General features: G+C 40.8%; 1 protein-coding gene across 2 annotated transcripts; it reads right to left on the reverse strand.

Annotated features, from left to right (window-relative positions):
- Positions 1-446: 446 nt before the first annotated feature.
- KNG1 (kininogen 1) lies at positions 447-24,122 on the reverse strand. Of its 2 annotated transcripts, XM_055418694.2 has the most exons (11): positions 23,736-24,122; positions 21,150-21,260; positions 20,090-20,174; positions 16,668-16,840; positions 15,426-15,533; positions 12,640-12,724; positions 10,423-10,595; positions 4,179-4,286; positions 3,975-4,061; positions 2,523-2,600; positions 447-589 (listed from the first exon to the last, which is right to left on the reverse strand). In XM_055418694.2, exons 1-11 carry the CDS (start codon positions 23,925-23,927, stop codon positions 479-481), a joined length of 1,311 nt encoding a protein of 436 aa, XP_055274669.2. In that variant the 5' UTR covers positions 23,928-24,122; the 3' UTR covers positions 447-478. The 2 variants fall into 2 exon arrangements, with proteins under 2 accessions (XP_055274669.2, XP_055274666.2); XM_055418691.2 differs by lacking the exon at positions 447-589 and having other exon boundaries at positions 803-2,600.
- Positions 24,123-24,478: the final 356 nt, after the last annotated feature.

Genomic DNA, 24,478 nt, shown 5'->3' on the forward strand with positions numbered 1-24,478 from the left:
CAAAAGATTTTTTTCTTTTTTGGTAATAATTTAGATCATAAAAAAAATAATATAATAAGACAAATTCTCTCAGCATTGGGTTGGGAATCAGGAGTAGAAGGAAGAAGGAAAGGAAAAGAGAGAGTCCTTAGATCCATGGTGGAACATTGACCCACTATCCCTTGATTGAGCACCCGTGGCAAGGTCTTTGTGATAGGGAAGCCCCAGCTAAGGGATCCTGCCTCAGTGAGCACGAATGCTCCAGGGCTGCGCTGTGAGCCCCCAGGGCAGAGCCCCTAGTGCTGGCTCTCTGATCACCCTGACTTGGCTGCAGGTTGGTTGTGACTGAAAGGAGACCAGTGTGAATTAACCAGGAGGGGAACATAAAGACGGAACTTTATTTCACTGTCAGAGAGGGATAAAATGGCATTCTTCTCTATTTAAATTCTACCCCATCTTCTCTTCCTTCCACGCAGGGCCGCTGACAGGAATGTCGGGGCTATTGTGCCGGCCGTGGAGATTCTGCCGGTAAATTGACCTCACCCTGAGGGGCTGGCTCTGCCCCTGCCTCTTGAGTCCGGCCCTTGTACTCGCAGGACCTTACGTGCCTCTGTAAGTATAGTAAAACTCTGTTAACAATTTGAGGTTATCGTTCAAAGAGAGGAAGGTGAAGCCACTAATCAACAAGATGAGACCTTTTCCTGAGATCATTGGTTCTTTATTTGCAAGTACAGATAATATTTGGAATGAAATAAAAACTCAGCAGCTCAAATGCATCCAATAAGTTGAAGAAACAGTGATGTGCATCAACAGGTGAGTATAGGTTATAAAGCCCTATTTCCCTAGGCAAAAGTACAGCAGGGGTTGTGAAAGATATGCCTCCCTCACATTATCAGTAAATTAAAGATAATAATATTATTCTTTCCTGCAAAAGTCCATATACTTCAATGTTATAGCAAAAGAAAATGCAACTATAAAGGCTAGAAAGAATTTCTCATAAAATTTCTGAACAAAATTTGCATCACATCTCATGATATCCCCTTATCAATTATTAAAAAAAAAGATTTCCTCAAGCAGGTCAGCCTTTGTATTACTTCTGCTTTCCATCCTTATCATTAAACTCAGAGCTATTGAACAGTAAGGATTACTCAGTCTGATGCTGGCAACATACAAATAAACAGAAAACTCCTATTTGAAAGCCCTATTGCAAAGCGTAGTTAATGAGTAAACAGAAATTACTGACTTAACAAGAAACACTCTCACCCAGAAAGAGAATTATCAGAATAGTTTTGTCACATGGGAGTAACTGTTTGAGATTGCTAGCCCATTTTGGAAACAGAAAGTCAGTTAATTTATTTTCTCTGTCCTCCCTTTGGCCAATCTGTCTTTCTCTCTTGTTCCTCTTTGACCTCAGGAGGTTTTTATTATTATTTTTCTCCATTAAGAAGTTCGGCATTCAGTCTCTTAACTTCCCTTATTGCCACATATGGACCAGATGTTATAGTTTATTCAAAATGTCAAGAATCTTTGTATGAAAATTGATGATATAAGTTTTAAGGTACACATTTATTATCAGAAAAGCAACTGTAGTAGGCCACAAGTACATTAGTTTGTCCATTTTCTGTGTTAGTTAAGAAAACTTGGGAGGAAACCTCAGAAAGGAGTTAGAATTCTGCACACAGTTTTATGTCATCCATGGGGATTGATGGTGTTCTCATGGAGAATCTCACCATTTATTTTTCTCTAGGCTGTTCTGAATGTTCATGGTTTTTGTTGTATTATATGAGGATCTTTGGACAATGGGGATAGAGGTTGATGAGATGTTAAAGAAATACCCCTGGCTGCCTAAATTAAGGAAGAGCATCAAAGAGATCGAAATCATGAGACTCCTTCATTTCTACAGTTGGATTCACCCCATTAACTGGCTTCCAGGGGCGACCAGGACATTTGGGGGAAGTTGTTTCTGGAAAATCCGAAATCAATTTAAATGCAAGGCTATTTGGCTCTATCTGGATGTCAGGGATCCAGTCATCATCACTCTCTGTGGGAGGTGGTAGTGTATTAGGCATCACAGTTGCAATGAGATCTGAGTCCTGAAAGTCAGGAAAGGTAACGGCTACACCTGGCTGGGCTAGGGAAGGGAGAGGTGTTGTCTCTTCTGTCTTCTCTTGCATCTGTGCAGAGGATGTAGTGCTGTCTTTATAAGAACTTGCCAAGTAGTGTGTCCTCCAATCGTAATGCTTTCCATTGTTTTTTCCTTTGTTTTTATGTTTTCCATGGCCATGACCATGCTTATGTTCATGGCCAAGACCATGCTTATGTCCATGGCCAAGACCATGTTGCTTTTGATGTCCATGGCCGAGACCATGACCCCTGTGGTGCCCATGACCTTGGTCGTGCTCATGTTTATGGCCAAGGCCAAGGCCATGTAATTTTATTTGCTTTCCATGGTCCCAGCCATGCCCACGAGTGGGTCCTTGTTCTTTCCCTGAATCCCGCTCTTCGTCTTGTACAGGTGACGTGGCAGAGTGGGGTAGACTTACAGTTGTTTCTCCTTCAGCTTTCATCACTTGTACTGATCGGAAAGGTGAAAAACCCGGAGGTCTTTTCATGAGTGAGGTCTAAACAGGAAATATTAAGATGAATGCATTACTGTGAAAACCACACTATCAAAGAAGAAAGAAGGGATGGGGCCTGACAATGCTATCTCAGTTTACGACGGGGAATGTCTTTGCCAGATTTTAAGTGCTATATACATTAATATTCCATAAAGGATGAAAATGAATAATTTTGCCTCTTTTGATTGATTTGATTATTTAGAGCTATTGATTCTTGTTCCTAATAATACTCTAAAACAGAGAGTTTTTAATCAGGAAAAACTGGATGGTTAACTACATAATCTCTAGGGTACTCTCTAAGCCTATGATTTCATAAACCATGGCACATTATTTATTAATTGATACTATTTCTATTAGCATGTTACTGCTTTTTATCCAAAAAGACCTTAACTGGTTTTAAGAATGGAATATATAAGCAGCATATATCCACAATCACTCTGTTGAATTGAAACACAGGATATATATGTTCACAAGCTTAAAACACAGCCTTTGTATAATGTTTGTATTAGACTATATACATACCTACATATGGCAAAAACCTAAATGCAGAACAAAGGGAGCAGAGGCAACTTGCACTGAAGCTATGGATTTGTGGGTTATTTCTACCTACACACTTACTACCTGTGAGAACGTGGTGGTTGGAGGCAGTGTTTGGTGATTCAAAGAGCATGGTCTTTGAGGTCAAACAAGCCAGAGCCTACTAGTTATCAGTATGATGGTGAACAGAGTAGGCTCTGATTTGACCTAGATTTGTATCTGAGGACCACTAGCTTCACTTTCCTTGTGTGTAAAATAGGAATAATAAAATCACCTGCCTCGTAGAGTTGTCAGGAGAAAAATATGTGTCAATGTCAAGTCCTCAGTACAGTATCTAAGATGGAGGAAGCACTTGATAAAGTTATTATCCACTTTAGGACTTTAGCATCTTTGTAATTTTTAGTGTCTCAATCTTGAAAGTAGGGAAAGTACTACTTACCTCCCAGGGTTCTTTTAAGAAGTAAAAAAATGATGCAAACTAATGCTTCTCAAACTTGCATATGGGTATGAGTTCCCTGGGGACTGTGTTAAAATATAGCTTTGATTCAGGAAATGTAGAGTTGGGTGTGCGACCTGCATTTTTCCCAAGCTCCTTGGATGTGCTTCCCTAAGAGAAGCTGTGGACTCACAGGACACTGGCTGTGTCTGAGAAGTGATTAAGGGACAGCTGCTCTCCCTTTCTATCCATAAGAAGAGAGATTAGCATAGAAACGTGAGTGTTCTCCCAATTTAAAAAGATAGTCCTCCAATTCATGTAAATAGTGGTTCATTTTCAACCTCCAAATATGATTTTTCAGATCGAGCATAACTAACCCAAACCAACGGCAATTAGAATCATACCTGTCCAAGTGATCGACAGCTGACAGTAGGGTAAATTTTTTCCTCCCAAGGCACCACATAAACATCAGCATCACAGTTTAGAATTAGCTATCCATGAAAATCGAAGCCAAAAGAGAAAACAATGTTATTCATTGGATACATAAATAAGCATAAAACATCATATGGATTTCCAGGGAATCAGTAAGACAGCTGCATTATACTCACACCATGTCTGTTGATCTCACAACTCTTGGTCAGCTCTTCATTACTTCCCTTAGAACATATGGTTTCCCTTGCTATGAACACAATAGAATACTTTTTTCCACCTACCACCTGGAAAATGAATTAGCACAAAATATGAGCGTAATTAATGCTGTGTAATAAATCATACATTTTATCATAAGGGCTTTTAGGGGAGAACCTTGACATTTTAATTATGTACTGAACAAATGAAAGTTACCCTCAAAAAGTACAGATATTTGACAATAAAACTTTGTATGCACGTTAAAATATTTGGCAATTGGGCTTATTTCCTTTTATAAATGGGAAAAGAAAACTATGCTATCATTTTTATCTATTTTCCTAAGTTTTATTGTTCAGCAACTGCAAGATTCATCAGCAATTCAAAGGTTTTAAGTCATAATATGTAGAATCTAAGACGAGTAGGAAGAAAACTTAAATATTTACTTTAAACATACCTTTTTGTTCTACCAAAGCTTGAATCAGAGAAATACTGAGTTAGTACGGCTATAGAAATTATGTGGATTAAATTATGTGATTAGGAAAGTTCTTTGGATTTCTAGCTTGCTTCTCTGAGGTTTTTTTTGTTTTGTTTTTTAATATTAAGAAACTATTTTAAGCTCTAGCAAGTTTTAATCATTATATAATACTGTCTTCTGTTAACATTTGTGGCCCAATTTTTTTCTTTTTGGTCTAGAATACATGTACTTTATTTACTTAAAAAGTAAAAGTCATTGTGTGGCTTTTTTCCAATACACTAACTTCAACAAAATCCCAAGCACAGTTTTTTTTTTAAAAAAGGCTTACAGCCTTTACATACTTGAAAAATATACTTTATAAAATGTTTTTAAATTATATATATAAATTTAAAAGGCAGTTAACGTAGCTCAATCTTCAGGCTAAGTTATTCAGCATTTCATTCTAGGATTTAAATGTGGGTGTGTGTAACATTATATAGTTATCAAAAAGAATATATTATACATACCTGTTTCCTGGAATGTTGACCATTACTGAAAAAATAAAGTTACAGAGTGATAGTATAATTCCATAACATACCAGTCTTCCCTTTCTCTTTGTGTTTTTTTGAAAAGCATGAGAGGAGGATGAGGAGAGCAGAGTCACAGAAAGAGCTAGACTACTCCTCTACCTTTTCTGGCATCATTTTCTAGGTAAGCACAGTAAATTTATAAGACAAATTTGATAACTTATAAAACTCCAGATGTGTATAAGCTGGGCAGCGAAGTCCTTTAGAGTGTATACATTGGTGATCATAAATTTTGTTGCTTAATTTGAGAGTATACTTTAATCCAGTTTTCTGACATTGTTGTTGTTATTTAGTCACTCAGTTGTGTCCAGTTCCACTGAAACCCTATGGACTGTAGCCCACCAGGCTCCTCTGTCCATGAGATTTCCCAGCAAGAATATTGGAATGGGTTACCATTTCCTTCTCCAGGGGATCTTCCTGACCCAGGGATTGAACCCCAGTCTCCTGCATTGCAGGTGGATTCTTTACCTCTGAGCCACAGTTGATTAATATGATGTTGCCTCGGAAAGCAGACAATATATGACAAAAATCACAGCTGGTGGCTCAATTCTATTCAGGGTCCAGGGGAGGAATAAAGTAAACCTAGTAATATCTTGTGTTCAAGAACCTCAAAATCGCACCTATATTGCTGTTCTTATCAGAAGTCTCTCCTGCTTAAGTCCATCCTGTCCACGTTCTGTTTTTAAAGTACAGAGTACTACTTAGTAACGTAAGTTCCAAATGCCTAAGACATTTAAACTAAATAAGATAGAAAGCTATAAAAAACATTTATCAGTTCATAGGATGTTGAGGCTTTTCGTAGGTGAAAAGCAGAGGAAAGAACCTAAAGGAAGGGGAAAATGTCAAAATTTGACTAGACAAAAATGAAAACTGATTCTCAAATGTCACAGTGAATAAGGTAAAAAGGTAAACTGGGAAAAATATGATGTAGGGTCAATATTCTTACACACAGAAAGCCCAACACTAAAGAAATGAACCAAGGACATAACCAGCTCTTTTGGAGAAGTTAAAAAGATCATTACTCCTGAACAAGTTGACCTTCATTAATAACCAAGGATACACACATAAAAAAACTATACAACATCATGTTTAACCTTGCATCATGTCAAGGATAAAAAACAGAGATGACACCTGGCCAGGTGTGGGAAACATGCAATCTCAGTCACTGCTTATAGTATTTGAATAGGTCAAGTCAAGACCATCAGCCAGTGTCTTACATCCACATGGTGTGAATTGACATAATTGCAAATCATTTGGTGATCTGTCAATTTGCATCATGAATCTTAGACATCTACATATTCCTTCACCTTTCTAGGACTTTTTGTCAAAGGAAAATTCCTGAATGTGCACCCACAGATCCTATCTGAGCATAGGCAGGGAAGAACACTGACAGCAGCCGTGGGGATAGGGCAAAATGAACCGTATATGACAGAAATCACAACCATTCTGTTTGGTATCTGAAATATGAAACCAACCTGGAATGGACTTGTACCCAAATAGGACTAAACACGGCAAGACTAAAATTGTAAAACAAATTAACAGTTTGGCAAATGGGTCACTAAGAGACTGGCTATTGCAAATTCATTATGATAAGCTGATTTCCAATAAATCAGCTGCTTCCACTAGGGCTGCCTTGAGTGACCAAATTGCTCTCTTTAAATGCAAAAATAAGTAAAGAGTCACCTCTTAAAAGTAAATTTGAAATTGTCACAATATTCCAGATTAATTTAGCAAGTAAAGGGATGCAGCTTATTCTATTGCGGTTTTCCTTGTACCTTAGCATAAACACATTCATTCTAGAAGAACTGGAACTACCAAGAGGCCTAGATTCACACACTTGAGAATGAGTGGATCTCTCCTGATGGCAGCTCTTTGACATGCATTATGTGGTGGAGGACTGGACTGTTCCTGCATCAGTAAGAATAACGGAATTTTACCGAAAAACAGAGCGAGACAGAAAAGCTCTGTCTTTCTGAGCAGCATAAGCTGGTACTCCTTTCAAGCAAGCCCAACATGGGCTATGTGCTAGTGAGATCAGGGAAAGGACGTGGCATCCAGAAATAAGTGTCTGAGTAGGAGAGAAATCATAGTGTCAGTTTTGATTTACTTTAATACGGTTTGTTCAGGTCTTCCTCCCTGCCACCCCCAGCATATAAAACTAATACAGGAAATAAGGACAATTACAATAAACAGCCCACTGTGACATCACCTAAAAGCTATGAATAATCTGAGACATTTCTTTTCAGTATTTTTTTTCTGTACTTTTTAGTAACATGATCGAGAACAGAATGTCTATTCAATTTTATGGCCTCTTTTTTCACTGCATAGTATAACACAAGTATTTTCTACGTCAAGAACTCACAAACATGGTTTAAAATTGCTGCTTAATACTCCATTGTAAGGATATGCTGGGCACAATTTGATCATTTCTACATTATTGATCATTTTGAGAGTTTACCATTTTATTTTTTGCTTTTATAGTTAAAGCTGTAATGAATATTATTGTATTTAAAGACTTTTTCTATTTTATATTTCTAGAAATTCAATTCAGTTCAGTTCAGTTCAGTCGCTCAGTCATGTCCGACTCTTTGCGACCCCATGAATCACAGCACGCCAGGCCTCCCTGTCCATCACCAACTCCCGGAGTCTACCCAAACCCATGTCTATTGAGTCAGTGATGCCATCCAGCCCTCTCATCCTCTGTCGTCCCCTTCTCCTCCTGCCCCCAATCCTTCCCAGCATTAGGGTCTTTTCCAGTGAGTCAACTCTTCGCATGAGGTGGCCAAAGTATTGGAGTTTCAGCTTCAACATCAGTTCTTTCAATGAACACCCAGGACTGATTTCCTTTAGGATGGACTGGTTGAATCTTCTTGCAGTCCCAGGGACTCTCAAGAGTCTTCTCCAACACCATAGTTCAAAAGCATCAATTCTTTGGCACGTAGCTTTCTTCACCGTCCAACTCTCACATCCATACGTGACCACTGGAAAAACCATAGCCTTGACTAGATGGACCTTGGTTGGCAAAGTAATATCTCTGCTTTAAAATATGCTATATAGGTTGGTCATAACTTTCCTTCCAAGGAGTGTCTTTTAATTTCATGGCTGTAATCACCATCTGCGGTGATTTTGGAGCCCCCCCAAAATAAAGTCTGACACTGTTTCCACTGTTTCCCCAACTATTTCCCATGAAGTGATGGGACCAGATGCCATGATCTTAGTTTTCTGAATGTTGAGCTTTAAGCCAACTTTTTCACTCTCCTCTTTCACTTTCATCAAGAGGCTTTTGAGTTCCTCTTCACTTTCTGCCATAAGGGTGGTGTCGTCTGCATATCTGAGGTTATTGATATTTCTCTCGGCAATCTTGATTCCAGCTTGTGCTTCTTCCAGCCCAGCATTTCTCATGATGTACTCTGAATATAAGTTAAATAAGCAGGGTGACAATATACAGCCTTGACGTACTCCTTTTCCTATTTGGAACCAGTCCGTTGTTCCATGTCCATTTCTAACTGTTGCTTCCTGACCTGCATACAGGTTTCTCAAGAGACAGGTCAGATGGTCTGGTATTCCCATCTCTTTCAGAATTTTCCACAGTTTCTTGTGATCCACACAGTTAAAGGCTTTGGCATAGTCAATAAAGCAGAAATAGATGTTTTTCTGGTACTCTCTTGCTTTTTTGATGATCCAGCGGATGTTGGCAATTTGATTTCTGGTTCCTCTGCCTTTTCTAAAACCAGCTTGAATTACTGAGCCAGAATTATGAAATTTTAAAGTGAGATTTTCTTTGTAGACTATAAAGATTATGTTTTGTGTGTGTTAATTGCTTAGTCATGTCTGACTTTTTGCCACCCCATGGACTGTAGCCTGCCAGGCTCCTCTGTCTGTGGAATTCTCCAGGCAAGAATACTAGAGTGGGTGGCCATTCCCTTCTCAAGAGGATTTTCCCAACCCAGGGATTGAACCTAGGTCTCCAGCATTGCAGGCAGATTCTTTATCATCTCAGCCATCAGGGAATCCTATAAAAATCATGTTTGTTTGCTATAATAGTTTTTTCTCTTTGGTCATGTTGCACTGCTTGTGGGATCTTAGTTCCCTGACCAGGGTTTGAACTGTGCCCTCAGTAGTGATAGTGTGAAGTCTTAACCACTAGACTGCCAGGGAATTCCCAGTTTGGCTCCTTTTTGATGACTTTTCTTTAGCTTGTATATAGGGAAGCCAGTTTTGAGGTTCCATAATAGGAATCTGTCCATAAATACATCGGTCACATGCTGTTGGAGTTGGAAGGGATTTGGGCTTTTCTGATCGAGTCACAAAGGTTTCATGAGTCTGAATAACTGCCCAGGGTCACCCAGGATGTGAGTGGCAGATGCTGTTGCAGAACTAGGCCCTCTGACCTCCAAACAAGGATACTCCTTCACCTCTACTGACAGGCATGGAAGGAGAGATGAATTCCTAGAGGGTACACTTGTAAAGGGGAATGGCACCCCAGGCAGGGAAAAAATGACATGGAGATGAGCATGCAAAGAAAGTCTGGGCAATGACTGGCTGATGTGGCTGAGCCCAAGGCACTGAGTGATGTTATAATGAGAGATGGATCTAGAAAGGCAGAGGATAAGTCTTGTTTTTCCTAGCTCTCAATTTTCTTAATTATATAAGTTGCTAGTACTTATATGACACTTTAGATTTTAAGAAGTGATTGACATATGCTATTTTTTTGACCCTTCCTATAGTCCTTTATGGGTTTCCCTTGTAGCTCAGTTGGTAAAGAATCTGCCTACAGTGCAGGAGACCTGGGTTCAATCCCTGGGTTGGGAAGATCCCCTGGAGAAGGAAATGGCAACCCACTCCAGTATCCTTGCCTAGAAAAATCTCATGGACAGAGGAGCCTGGTGGGCTGCAGTCTATGGGGTCGCAAAGAGTCGGGCACTACTGAGCGACTAACACTTACTATAGTCCTTTATGGCTAGAAAACAGAGACAGTGCTTTAAATGACTTGTCCAAGATCACACATCAAGCATGCTGTGAGGTTGGGACTTGAAATTCAAGTCTACCGAATCCTATTTGTCAGGTATCAGTTCAGTTTAGTCGCTCAGTCGTGTCTGACTCTTTTTGTCATGTATATTGTTTCCCAATCCAGAGCCAAGATCAGTGGCAAAATTAGTAAACAATTTGCAATAATTTACAGACCTGTACTGTTGCTTTTTTCACAGTGTCAATCTTGAAATAGAAGGTTCCATTATTCTCTGCATTAAGCTTTGCGATGGAATGGTTCAGAGGCTCCTCCAGTTCTGGGCTGTCAACAGGTATAGGTTTGGGGCAGCCGACACAAAGCCTGGTGGGTGGTTGTACAAAATCCTCCCCTGAAAGAGGCAGGTTTTATGTCAGTGTGTGCCCTGAAGTAGCAATCTAGCCTAGTACCTTTTCCACATGTGATCCAGCATCCACTGACAGAGGGCCATGTGGCAGCCCAAGATCCAGTGGTGGAGGTTGCCTCTTAGACCTCCAACTGACTATCTCTCCTCTTTTTCTCTTCTAAAAGCCAAGTGTGTTTAGGGAAACTTTCAATCAGAAGATGACTCAATCAAAATGCTGCCCTTTTCTTAAGTTTTTGCATTTTTTATGGAAAATGTAAAAAGCAATGCTTAACATAAAGGAACGATTTTCCAGTGGGAAAATTTTAAATCCTATGACTCTGGTGAGCAGGAAACTTCAGTAATGCTTCATATTGTGCAATGTACACAACTATCTTCCAAGTATGAGAAAAGCCAACCCTTGGTATAAGAATGTTCAAGATGAGTCCAGATGTTGGACTGAACTGATGCTAGATTTAGAAAAGGCAGAAGAACCAGAGATCAAATTGCCAACATCTGTTGAATCATCGTAAAAGCAAGAGAATTCCAGAAAAACATCTACTTTTGCTTTATTGACTATGCCAAAGCCTTTGACTGTGTAGATCACAACTAACTGTGGAAGATTCTTCAAGAGGTGGAAATACCAGACCACCTGACCTGCCTCCTGAGAAATCTGTGTGCAGGTCAAGCAGCGAACAGTTAGAAATGGACATGGAACAACAGACTGGTTCCAAATCAGGAAAGGAGTACGTCAAGGCTGTATATTGTCACCCTGCTTATTTAACTTATATTCAGAGTACATCATAGAAATGCTGGGCTGGATGAAGCACAAGCTGGAATCAAGATTGCCGGAAGAAATATCAATAACCTCAGATATGCAGATGACATCACCCTTATGGCAGAAAGCAAAGAAGAACTAAAGAGCCTCTTGATGAAAGTGAAAAAGGAGAGTGAAAAAGTTGGTTTAAAACTCAATATTCAGAAAACTAATAACATGGCATCCAGTCCCATCACTTCATGGCAAATAGATGGGGAAACAGTGACCGACTTTATTTTGGGGGGCTCCAAAATCACTGCAGATGGTGATTGCAGCCATGAAATGAAAAGACGTTTACTCCTTGGAAAGAAAGTTATGACCAACCTAGACAGCATATTAAAAAGCAGAGACATTACTTTGCCAACAAAGGTACATCTAGTCAAAGCTATGGTTTTTCCAGTAGTCATGTATGGATGTGAGAGTTAGACTGTGAAGAAAGCTGAGCACCAAAGAATTGATGCTTTTGAACTATGGTGTTGGAGAAGACTCTTGGGAGTCCCTTGGACTGCAAGGAGATCCAACCAGTCCATCCTAAAGGAAATCAGTCCTGAATATTCATTAGAAGGACTGATGCTAAAGCTGAAACTCCAATACTTTGGCCACTGGATGCGAAGAACTGACTCATTTGGAAAGACCCTGATGCTGGGAGAGATTGAGGCTGGGAGGAGAAGGGGACGACAGAGGATGGGACGGTTGGATGGCATCACTGACACTATGGACGTGAATTTGGGTAAACTCTGGGAGTTGGTGACGGATAGCGAAGCCTGGCATGCTGCAGTCCATGGGGTTGTAGAGCACCCGACACGGCCGAGCTGACTGGTATAAGAAATATGAACTTGACCTTAAATGTGCACTATCACCCTTTCCCCATATTATAACATGCAAAGGAAAAAACCTTTAACTGAAAAGATCTTATTCTGAGTAGTTAAAAATGAGATACAGCTTCCCCAGTTCACAATATCTGAAGCAGAGACAGCTGGTATACAAGAAAACCAGCTGATGTAATAGAAGGGCTGCTTTGCCCAGAAAACATGAATTTTTCCTCCTGTCACCATATTCTCTTTGGCCGCTTGCTGAGCAGTCTCAGGTGCACCTGCTGTAGCACAGCAGGGCAGGGTTGGGACCCGGTGTTCCTAGTATAGTCTGTGGGTCATGGGAACCAAAGCACAATAGCTATGGAAAGACCTAGCCAGTTGTCTGGGACCAACATGAACACCAACACGTATTATCCCTTACCTGGATAAAGGTCACATTTCTGCAAGAAGGAAGCAATTCTTAGCTGGAGATCCACATATGCTTTATCTGTACATTCACCAATATCCTGTTTTTTAAAAGCATATAAAAGCATAAATTAAAAATGTTTTTAAGAATCTTTAAATGACTAGTAAAATTAAAAATAGAATGTTGACTCTGCAAATTACTGTATAGAGAAAAACAAAGCAAAACGTAGTCTATATGCAAAAGACAGAAAGCAAACAATGAAAAAGTACCAGTACCACCAACAAATATACACACACACAAACACACAGAGACATGAAATAAGATGACAAGAATACCTGATGTAGAAACAGTAGCTATACAAGTAAGTGGGTAACATTTCTTTTAGAAAGACAAAGACTTTCAGATTAAGTTAAAACCAAAGTCAAGGTACTCCATCTTCAAGAATAATAGCATGTAATAAAAAACATAATGAAAGATTACACATAATGGAGAGGGACTTCAGTGGTGGTCTAATCATTAAGTCTCCATGCTCCCACTCCAGGAGGCATGGGTTTGATTCCTGGTTGGGGAACTAAGCTCCCACTACAGGAGGCATGGGTTTGATTCCTGGTTGGGTAGCACAACCAAAAAATAAAAAATTCAAAAAATTTTAATAGAGTAAAATAAACATAAAGGATAAGCAAAGCCATATGAAGCAAGGGTTAAGTCACTCAGTCATGTCTGACTCTGTGATCCCATGGACTGCAGCCTGCCAGACACCTCTGTCCATGGGATTCTCCAGGCAAGAATACTGGAGTGGGTTGCCATTTCCTACTCCAGGGGATATTCCTGACCCAGGGATGTAATTTGTGTCTCTTGTGTCTCCTGCATTGGCAGGCAGATTCTTTAACAACTGCATCACCACCCAAAACACAAAAATAGCTTTATTCTAAAAGATGTTTGGTGAGGTATTAATTATAATAAAAACAGAAACAACATACTTTGTTGCTTTTGAACACAGGACCAAAAATAGAAAAGTAATTTAAAAAGCAATCTATATTCACTATCTTCACTAGGATATTAAAAGTTATTTAAAAAGAAGTTTATCAAGAGTTTTAAAGACATAGAAAAAAATGTAGCATGTAAAGTAATTACAACTAATAAAACACACACAAAAAACTGGTCAAAATTGGCCATATTCCCCATCTAAAAAAGACAAGAAGGAAATACACTCAGATAACTTTGAGTATTTGGATATATAATGTAACATTATTTTTTTCCTTTGTTTTCTTATTGTCTTGAAGATTCCTATAAATGTATACTTCCAGCAAAAGAACACACATGAATATAATAAATGTCATATTTTTTAAAGATATAGGAAATACCACACTTACAATACCTTAATTTTGGATGGGGAGAAGTATACTGGAGGTAACTCAAAAGTTCTCAGTATTACCAGCATCTTTGGACTACCTGAGAAACTTTTGATCATCTGACCCCAGACCAATTAAATCAGGTCTGGGGGAATGGTTTGGGAATAGGTGTTTTTTAAAGCTAGGTTAGTGATTCTAAGGTGTAACATAACAGAGAACTACTTAGGAAACTCCTTAAATCTTCGCTTTTCAAATTTTAATGTGCAGATGAATTGCCTGAGAATCTTGTTACTGATAATATGCAGATTCTCATTCAGGAGATTTAGGTGGACTTGAGATTCCGCTTTTCTAAGAAGCTCCCTGGTGTTGCTGATGCTGCTGGTCTACGGACCACACTTTGAATAGCAAGGCCTTTAATCTTACCAACTGTGGGCAAAATAATTCATTTGCATTTTATGTTCTTTAATTACTGTAATAACTGTGTGAGATAGATACTATTATTCTTCACGATTTTACAGATGAAGAAGTGAAGCCTTAGGAAACTTATACCAAAATCTGACTGGCTTTGTTATCTCAACCAGTCTTTGCATTTCTGTGTTGCTGCTGCTGCTGCTGCTGCTGCTAAGTCACTTCAGTCGTGTCCGACTCTGTGTGACCCCATAGACGGAAGCCCACCAGGCTCCCCTGTCCCTGGGATTCTCCAGGCAAGAACACTGGAGTGGGTTGCCATTTCCTTCTCCAATGTGTGAAAGTGGAAAGTGAAAAGTGAAAGTGAAGTCGCTCAGTCGTGTCCGACCCTTAGCGACCCCACGGACTGCAGCCTACCAGGCTCCTCCATCCATGGGATTTTCTAGGCAATAGTACTGGAGTGGCTTGCCATTGTTACAAAGCAAAAACTTAACTGGGGCTTTTATAAACAGATGCAGCAAGATTAAAGCTAGATAACATTTAGGCCTATATAACCTCATTTGAATCTGTAACATCTTCTGTTTTTTATGCTTAGATTCAAATGAGGTTATATAGGATATATTTATTAAAGAGAAAAGTAGGGGAGGGAGGGTGAGAAAACAAGCAGAGACAGTTGGAGTATTGTCCTGGGTAGAGTTCAGAAGCCTTGTAAGGCTGCTGAACACACAGAAGGAAACGGAGATAAGAAAGCGTGAAGACATGAAAAGACAAACTTGACTGTGGATCATTTTGTCTCAGGCTATTGCTAGTTCCTGGATACATCTGTAGATGCTTATTGCCAGATGTGTAGACTCTGACCACTGGGTAAGCAGCTTGACAGGTGATGTGAGTTTCAGATTCTCAATGGGACATGAAATGGAACTGTTGAATGTCATCTAAAATTTTACTGACTGAATCTTCCTGTACAGCTGAGTTCCCACATCTGTAAATACTGGACCCAAAAGGCTAAGAACTTTATAATTAGATTTTTTGCCTACTTACACCATTTGAAAGGGACTTGCAGTCTGGAGTTAAGAATAGAAATTTCTCCTTGGAACAATTAGTTTGTGCAATTGAGTAAGTAATTTCATAGTTCCATCCAGACACCACCTGAAACAATTTTGGATTGAATATTTAAAGGTCAGTTTAAACATTATTCACAGTGTTAGAAGGAGCTTAGAATAATATCTGGCATTTGGTAAGTGCTCAGAAATACAAACTATTATTATTACTAGGGAAAAGTCATTACCAAATTAATATTGAGCACTTTATGATGCTCAAACCCTTCAACACAACGCACACATACAGCCACACATCTGAAAATAAAAAGCAATTTATAGATAGAGTTACTGTATTTTCTTAAGTAAGACCTAGCAATATTTCCTCTGTGGGCAGCAGGAAAAAAAATGATCTGTTAAATTTTGTAAAATATTAATAATGTTTTTCTAGATGGATAAAGAAAACTTGGGAGCTGGAGTGGTTTTAACCAGTAGGTCCTTAGGCTCCCAGACTGCCAGGCAGTAAGACTTCTCCTGCTTTATCTGAGGTGGGTCCCACCCTGATAGCTGGTCATGAATAGAACCAAGTAGAGCTTGCATCTTGCATGAAGGCAAGCTCCAGAAGGTCAACTGAAGGTCAACTAAAGATCAATTAAAAGAAGGAATGCTACCGACCAAAGTGAGTCCTCCATAATTAGAGGCTGAAATTCAAGGGGCCCAGTTAACTGTCAGTAAAGGCTTTAATGGAAAAACCAGATTTATTAATACAAGTATTGGCTCTTTTCTCTGATGAAACAGAGACTATAATTTAGAGGGTACCCAGCAACTGTGCCAACCTTTTTAGGTACATTTTAATATTGAAGGGTCATGTTTGCCTCATGATAGCTAGGTGATGATAGAGTCTTCTTAAAATCCTGAGGCCAGAATGAGTTTATTTTCACCAATGACTTTTCCATTTCACAGCACAAGCAGAGCTGACCACACATTCATTAAAAACAAATCTCCCAAGAAGGGAGTCTGATTAGCCTCCTTTACCCTCATTACACACTGCAGCATCCAAATCACTGTGCCTGTGGAGAAGCCTTTGTTCTCCCGAGCTGGTCATATGATAACACGGAAGAGTTCCTCACCACCACCTGTGGAATCATGTTTCCTCTGGGAAAAGATTTATTTTAGGTAATGAAATTCTAAACCTTAAAGGTCTAACACATTTTAGCAATACTATGGTAAGAGAAAAAGAACAGACCTGTCTTTGGGCTCTTTTTACTTCTTTCAGATCAAAGAGGTGGGGATGATTGGTGTTGTTGTTAAAATGTTGGATGGCATGTCTCAGAACAGGCTCCAAGTCGGGGCTCGTGGTAGATATGGGATGCACACAGCCAAGGCAGTCATACTGGGCTGTCACCACGGGGCCCTCAGCTTGACAAAGAGTAGGCAAAAGGGCAGCATTAAGGAGAGAAACATTCACATACATTGCCCTGAATAAGTCAGATAATTCACCAATAAAAAGCCTTGATAACAAACTTTCCAGTAAATCCTAGTAAGCACTAGAAAAAGAGAACACGAGACTGCTTTTGAGTCAGAGGGAAGGCCTCCCATTCACTTAGGAACATCTTGTATGCATTCTGTTGTGCATGGTTACTTAAAATTTATTTTAAAGTCACTTAAAATTACAGGAGTGATACACGAATCTATCCTCATAAAAATAAAAACATTACAGATGTATTTTAATTAACTTTTCAGTGTTAATGAAAGCCCACTGAAGCTGGACTCAGGGCGTAACACATTCTGTATCCTTTCTACTGAACAAACATGTATTTCACACCTGCTATAACATGTCCTATGCTGAGCCTGGCTGTGTGGATACAGAAATTCATTAGTAATGTTCACTGCCATGAAGGAGTTGGACAGAGTCAAGGGGGAGAGACAGAACTGGAGATGGATGATTTCAATATAATTCAGCAAGAACTTGGAAAGGCAGGAGCCCAGAGTAAGCACAGGGAAGACTTTTCTGAGGAAAAGAGGCTGAGCTAAGAAGGGTGAGGAGCAGTCAAGGTAAACCTCATAACCCGAGGTGTGAGGCCTGAGAAGGGACAAATGGGTCTGGATGAAGCAGGATGAGCCAGGGACAGAGGTGTGGGACAAAGTGTACACACATCTTATCAGTTTATAGTGGGAGACAGGGAGGGGTGATTTGAGGTCTGAGCAGTCAGTAGGGAAGCAGGGGCTTCCCTGGTAGCTCAGCTGGTAAAGAATCCTCCTGCAGTGCAGGAAACCTCGCTTCGATTCCTGGGTGGGGAAGATTCCCCTGGAGTTGGGATAGGCTTTCCACTCCAGTATTCTTGGTCTTCCCTAGTGGCTCGTGGCTCAGACGGTAAAGAATCTGCCTGCAATGCTGGAGACCTGGGTTCCACAAACAGCTGGACACGACTGAGCACAGAACTCAGCAGTCAGTAGAGAGGCCTCTGTTGTGCGGCCTGAGCTGAGCTCTGTAGGCCTGGATTTCTCCTATCTTCCTGGGTCGCCCTCTCCTTTGACGACCCTGATGTAAACTATGGCACCCTCTCCTGGAAGATGCACATACTCACAACTTTCTCCGCTCAACTGGGGGCCTTTCCTAGACCTTCTGAAGTGAATTAAGAATGGAATGCAAGCCCTTAGGGCTTCCCTGTTGGCTCATACTATGCCCGGAGAATTCCATGGACAGAGGAGCCTGGCGGGCTACAGTCCATGGGGTCACAAAGAGCTGGACACAACCGAGCGACTTATGACACTTTCCCTGTAAGAACGGGAAGCCACTGAACGGGTTTTAATAAAACAATGTAAAATATGTTTAAAAGGAGAGAGTTTATATTAGATTACCAGTGTTCATAACAAACAGCCTTCCTCATTGATCAGTGACAGCACATGTGGCAAAAAGGGGAAGTAATGAAGGAGTCCTGGGTCCCTTGACCCTGGGGCTCTCACTGTCCAAGGGTGTAAGGTCCCTCAGTCAGAGGCTCAACACAACCCCCTTTGCAACTGTGGTCAGCTCTCTTTCCATTAACGGGTCAGGAAAAGACTGACTGGGAAATAGTCATAGCTTTACCCCCTCCTTTCCCTGTAGAAGTTAGATTGAATCAGGGTAATGGGCAAAGTTGAAAAACCCGAGGGGATTACATGGGAAAGATGAGAGAAGTTACTGATGTGAAAACAAACAGAAAAAGATGAACGCAGGAGATGAAAGGGGGAGATGGAGACAAGCCCAGGGGCTGGTTTGCCTGACCTCAAGGGCAGCTCCCAACTAGGGTAGGGGAAGAGCCGGAGCAGCCTTCTGAGGGTGAGAAGAGCAGGGAAAGATGCAAACTCAGTTTTTCTGGGTAACAGAATGATTTTCCACCCTGCCCCAATTTCTAGAGAGACTTTTAAATTAAAATAAAGATTAAAAAATTTGAAGTTCCAAAACACATCTGGCCAAATAGGTTTCAGATAAAGGATTGTGGACCTGCAGTAATTTCTGAAGGCGTGGCAGAGAGCATTTTCTCTCATGGTACGTACGTGCTGTGCTCTGGATAATGTTAAAATCTGCTTACAACATAGAGTTCTTAAGCTGAATGATAGAAAGCTATCCCTATCAGAAAATTTTAATGACTTGTGATTTCTGTCACAAGACTATCTTTCTTTGAATGCAACTTCTTGCAACAATGGGAACTCAAGGGATGTAGTTTTGTGGGTACCCTATGGATGGTTAAGGCTGAAATAGAAGAGTCACCACTACAGTTCACCAGGTAGGCTGGTTCACCAGGGTGAACCAGTTCACCAGGGTGGCTGAAGATGCTGTTCTGGAGCTCACTTGTAAGCAAAGGCCAGTTCCAGGATGGCTTTTGTGACGAACATCACCTAGATATGTCCATCCTTCTGTACCTGGCACCTCTGCCACAAGAGGGAAGGAGCTAACAGTGGTTACCTGTTGATAAGCTGCTCCATACTTAGAATCTAAAGGATTTTCATTTATGAAGGGTCTATTCCAACCACTCTGCTAATTACTAGCTGTGGGATCTTGGGCAAGATACTTGCCTGCTGTGGGCCTTAGTTTCTTCATCTGTGAACTGGGATATTACTATTTGACTCACAGAGTTGTTGTGAGGATTAGATATGTTACTGCATATGAATTGATTAGAACTGTGGCTGGAATAAGTGTTCAATAAATGTTCATTGTTACTACTTCTTGACTATCATTAATACATTATTATGATTACATCTTCAGATGTATCATCTAGTTTCATCCAAAAGAATGGTACAAAGGGGGAATTATTGTTATCTCCTTTCACAGGTAAGGAAAAACCAAGAAAGTGAGAGCTTTGAAAGATTCCAGGCCGGACCTGACTCAAAACCTGTGCTTTTCTCATGCTAGGACGCTACCTACAGTTGAGGCCAGTTCTGTGTCTTCTCATTCCTTCGTACACACCTAATACGACGCAGCTCCTGAGGAAGAGAATCCACATAACCCCAAGGGGATGATTGGCATGAGCCTGGGCCCACCTCAGGAGTCTGCCACTCCACCCCCTCCAGCGCCCCCACAAGGCTTCAAATGTTATCGCCACTGCCACCCTCAGGTAAAGCGTTTTTGGCACCATACCGAAAAGGTTCACTTCCCCCCACTGCAGCACCAGCAAACACATCAGCTACCTGGAGTGATCAGGCAGGTCTGGGTAGCCACAGAGAACTTCATATTCCCTCTCTTGGCCACGGTTGCTGTGCACTCTCCTGTGGCCTGGCGGGGGGGGAAGATTAAAAAAAAGATTTATCCTAATCTATCAGATGAAATCCACTTAGTACTATTGCTGAATATGGCTTTCCTTTTTAAAATCTTGTCAAGATTTTTTTTTCCTAAGCAGAGTTTTGAGACACAAGAATAAGTATTTTTCAGCCAAATCATTATTTTTTAAAAGTCACCAATATTCATGAGATAGAGGAAAGGCACTCTAAATGACGAGATTTTAAAGTATGAATCTTTGTTTTGAGCCCTGGAAATATTTCCTTTCCATCAAGATGCACACCCTGGCTGTAAATCAGCCTGCTAAACTCTCTTCTTGATTAACCTCTCAATTTCAGTGTTCAAACTGAATTCAGGAAGCCAGGGTTTTGACATTGAAGAAATGGCTCCCTGGATTATGAGGAGATTGGCTTGATTCCTGGCAGGCAGCATCACAATCTCCCTCAATTATTATGGCCAAACCAGCAGCTGTGCTGTGCCAGGGCAGGGTAGGCATTAGTTTAAGACCCCTTGTTATTAAAACAAAGTCGTCTGCATAATGTGTCTCATTTTTTCCTTCAACAAGCTCATGAAGTCACTTTGATCTTCCCTTGCAAGGGAGCACACTGGTTCCAAGTGATCAGCTGGTTGAAGGTAGAGCAGGATTCATACTCAGGACTGCTCAGTTGAAGCAGCCTCATTCTCCACTCACAAGGCCCAGATCTCAGCCAAGTATTGATCTGTCGCCTCTCTGGGGCCTGGCCCACATATCCCTGTTGGAGGGCTTTCTCCATGTTCAACTGCGGGCCTCTCTACGCCCCTTCCACCTGTGTGAGAATACAGACATCAAGCATTTGACTGTTCTACACGGTTGAGGGTGTATGTGCATCCTATAAAAGCAGCCAGCAATATTAATCATCTCCAGCACTGGTGGACAAGTCTGGCACACTTGGCAGAGAACAATGGAGCCTCGGGAACGGTCAACACACTCACAGCTTGTGCAGAGTCCTTGTAGTCACAGTCCTGCCAAGTTCTGTCGCTTTGAAAAGGACAGTCGCCCTCCTTGATTTGGTACTTCAAGGAATAGAATATGTCAGGATTATCCTGAAAAACAGCAATCATGGATAGATAGGTCTCATCTAACTGACCCAATAGCACAACATTTGAGATCTGGTACACTTATGAATATTTGACCTCTATTTGATTCAGTTAATGCAAAAACATTTATTAAAATATTGAAAAAATATTGAAAGCTTATAAATATTTGCTTGGAAGAAATTCGTAATATACTATTTACAAATATACATATTTTTAAGTCACAAAGTAGATCCATAGTATTAGCCTACTTTTGTAGAAACCAACTTATACATAAATATGTGATCTTTAAAAGTCTGGAAAACTATGCAGTGAAACTGCTAAAATATGTGTCTTTCAGTGGTGGCAGTACAGTTCTCTTTTGCTTTTCTCTTTAAACAAACATTCCTGAATTACCTATTTTTTAAAACAAACATCTATCATTTTTACAGTTAGAAAACAAACCATATGCCTTTTTAAACTTTCAAAAAAAAGTAACAGTTATCTGGATGGTGAGATTCAGTTCAGTTCAGTTCAGTTGCTCAGTCGTGTCCGACTCTCCACGACCCCATGAATCATAGCACGCCAGGCCTCCCTGTCCATCACCAACTCCCTGAGTTCACTCAAACTCATGTCCATCGAGTCGGTGATGCCATCCAGCCATCTCATTCTCTGTCGTCCCCTTCTCCTCCCGCCCCCAACCTTTCCCAGCATCAGAGTCTTTTCCAGTGAGTCAACTCGTCGCATGAGGTGGCCAAAGTATTGCAGTTTCAGCTTCAGCATCAGTCCTTCCAATGAACACCCAGGATTGATCTCCTTTAGAATGGACTGGTTGGATCTCCTTGAAGTACAAGGGACTCTCAAGAGTCTTCTCCAACACCACAGTTCAATTAATTATGAGTAATTTTAGTATTTTTGTTTGCATTGTTTTGCTTTCTATTTAGCATGTCATGAAATAATAAACCTTTTAAAGTTTAAAGGTGCTGAGTTAGACGAGCCTCCAGATGCAAAGTCTGGGACCTCAGAGAGGATGTTGCCCAGCTTTTCAGTTGGTAGGTGAGAGCAGGGAGGCCCCAGGTGGATGGCATATGGCTTAGGCAGCCTCCCCACCTTGGAAAGGCAGACCCAGCCTGGGATTGCAGATCTCCTGACTCACTGGGAAGTGCTCTCTCCATAGTACTTGCATCTGGGAGATGATGTCATCAGACAAAATAGACTCTGAGGTTCCTTCCAGGTTTCAGATGTTAGTAAAACCTAAGTGATCATGGTATTGGCAGTGTCAACATGGCAAAGTAAAGATGAACAGTGACTCTATGGACATTTTAGAATAAACTAGAATAAACCACATTTGCCATGGATGCCAACCAATAAAGACAACACCAATAAACTGTTGCTAGAGAACCCTAGGACTCACATGTATGCACAAGTTTGTGAAACAGAAAGACTGGATTTTCAGAAAACAACAACAAAAAACCTCTATCCACTAGACTTTTTCCTTTCTCCTCATCATATCAAATAGCCATTGCTTTTTTTTTTCCACCAAAGTAATCGATTGCTTAACTATCACAGAAACACAGTGTTTTATAGTGAAATTCATTTAAATGAACTATTGAAAGATTTGTATTTCTTAACGTCATACACGCTGTCAGACTTTGTCTCCATCCTGTGTGTGTCAATCAATGATTTAAAAAAAATACTAAAACCCAGCTAGAACATGGCTGTTACCTTGATGCATTGAGCCACATTGATTTCACGATAGATATTTTGTTCAACACAGCTGACTCCTCTTAGACAAACCTTCCCTTTCCCTGAGGTTTAATTGACAAATAAAAGTTGTATGTACGTTGTGCAATGATTACCACAAACAAGCTAATTAACACACCCATCACTTCACATAGTTACCTTCATTTTTGTAGTGAGAACACTTAATCTTTTAACAAATTTCCGGTAAAGCCTTAATAACAGTAATCACTGCACTGTACATTTGATCCTCAGTACCTATTCATCTTATAACTGGACATATGTGCCCTTTGACCAGTGTTTCCCACCACCCAGTTTCCTCCACCGCCCAGTTCTGGCAATCACCATTCTACTTTTGGTGTCTGTGAGATGGAATTTTTAGATTCCACACAAGTGAGATCGTATATTTCTTAGATATACTCCTTTAAGAATGGGCTTTCCTGGTGGCTCAGCGGTAAAGAATCCAGGAGATGTGGGTTCGACCCCTGGGTCAGGAAGATTCCCCTAGAGAAGGAAATGGCAACCCACTCCAGTATTCTTTCCTGGGAAATTTCATGGACAGAGGAGACTGGCAGGCTACAGTCCATGGGATCGCAAAAGACTTAGCAACTAAACAACCACATAGCTTCCCTTTGATTGTCGGTTCTCTGGTGATTGGGGTGCATGGGTGGGGTGGGGGTGGGGTGGGGTGGGGTGGGTGAGGCCTGGGCTCCAAGTGACAGCGTAAATCCCAAGTGACCTCAAGGTTAAACACAGCTCACTCACCGTTCTGGTGACCTCGGTTACGCGGTACAGTACAAACTGGTTGCCACTTTTGTTTCCACTGTTATATTTCTTCAGAGCGGTGTCCACAGCTTTAAATACATCCTGGTCGTTGCAGTCAATTTCTTGAGAGGACTCTTGCGTTAAACTTGGTAGCAGCCTGGAGCAAAGGAAAAGGATGGTGATTAATTTCATGATTTAACAGTCTCCCTTTAGGAGTTTCACCAGGAATTGGGAGCCAAGACCCTGATTGTAACTAGCTTCAGCCTGTCTCCTCTGGGCTCTGCTCTCTCTGCCTCAGTGCTCTGGGATGCTGGCTGATTCCTGCTGCCATGCACTATTTGCCTTATTCCAAAAGGACAAAGGACCCTGCTGGGTTATCCAAGCAGATTTCAGGCTGAAACATTACAACACTGGGGTGGTTGGCCTGCTTGTTTGCATTTGGGGAGCATGTAGGAGCACAGAGCTCATTTCCCAGTGATTGCACAACTTTGTTTAGCAAATCAGAGCAGACTCTCATAAAGGAGGAGGAAAAAACCCACCAGTCACCTCTGTTATTTCCTTGTGACTTTCCCAAAGCCATTTATGAAGGTCACTGCGTGTGACAACAATGCCACAGTAGGTACAATGTGCAGACAGCTTTCAGTAAAATTTCTCTGCAGGATAACTAGTTGCAGAGAAGCAAGCTGCCAGCAGTCATATTGCAGGCCTGGAGAACCCATGCACAGGGACATAGTAGGTGCTGG

Source organism: Moschus berezovskii, chromosome 1, assembly GCF_049115385.1.
Source record: "Moschus berezovskii isolate FMDL1 chromosome 1, NW_MosBer_1.0, whole genome shotgun sequence".
In the NCBI taxonomy this organism is placed as follows: domain Eukaryota; kingdom Metazoa; phylum Chordata; class Mammalia; order Artiodactyla; family Moschidae; genus Moschus; species Moschus berezovskii.

Excerpts from the sequence above, each read along its gene's own strand:
- KNG1 (XM_055418691.2), bottom strand. The coding sequence starts at position 23,927 with ATGAAATTAATCACCATCCTTTTCCTTTGCTCCAGGCTGCTACCAAGT. Across the intron at positions 21,261-23,735 it reads TAACCGAGGTCACCAGAACG|GATAATCCTGACATATTCTA; the intron begins GTGAGTGAGCTG and ends GCTGTTTTTCAG. Across the intron at positions 10,596-12,639 it reads GAAATGTGACCTTTATCCAG|GGGAGGATTTTGTACAACCA; the intron begins GTAAGGGATAAT and ends TGCCTCTTTCAG.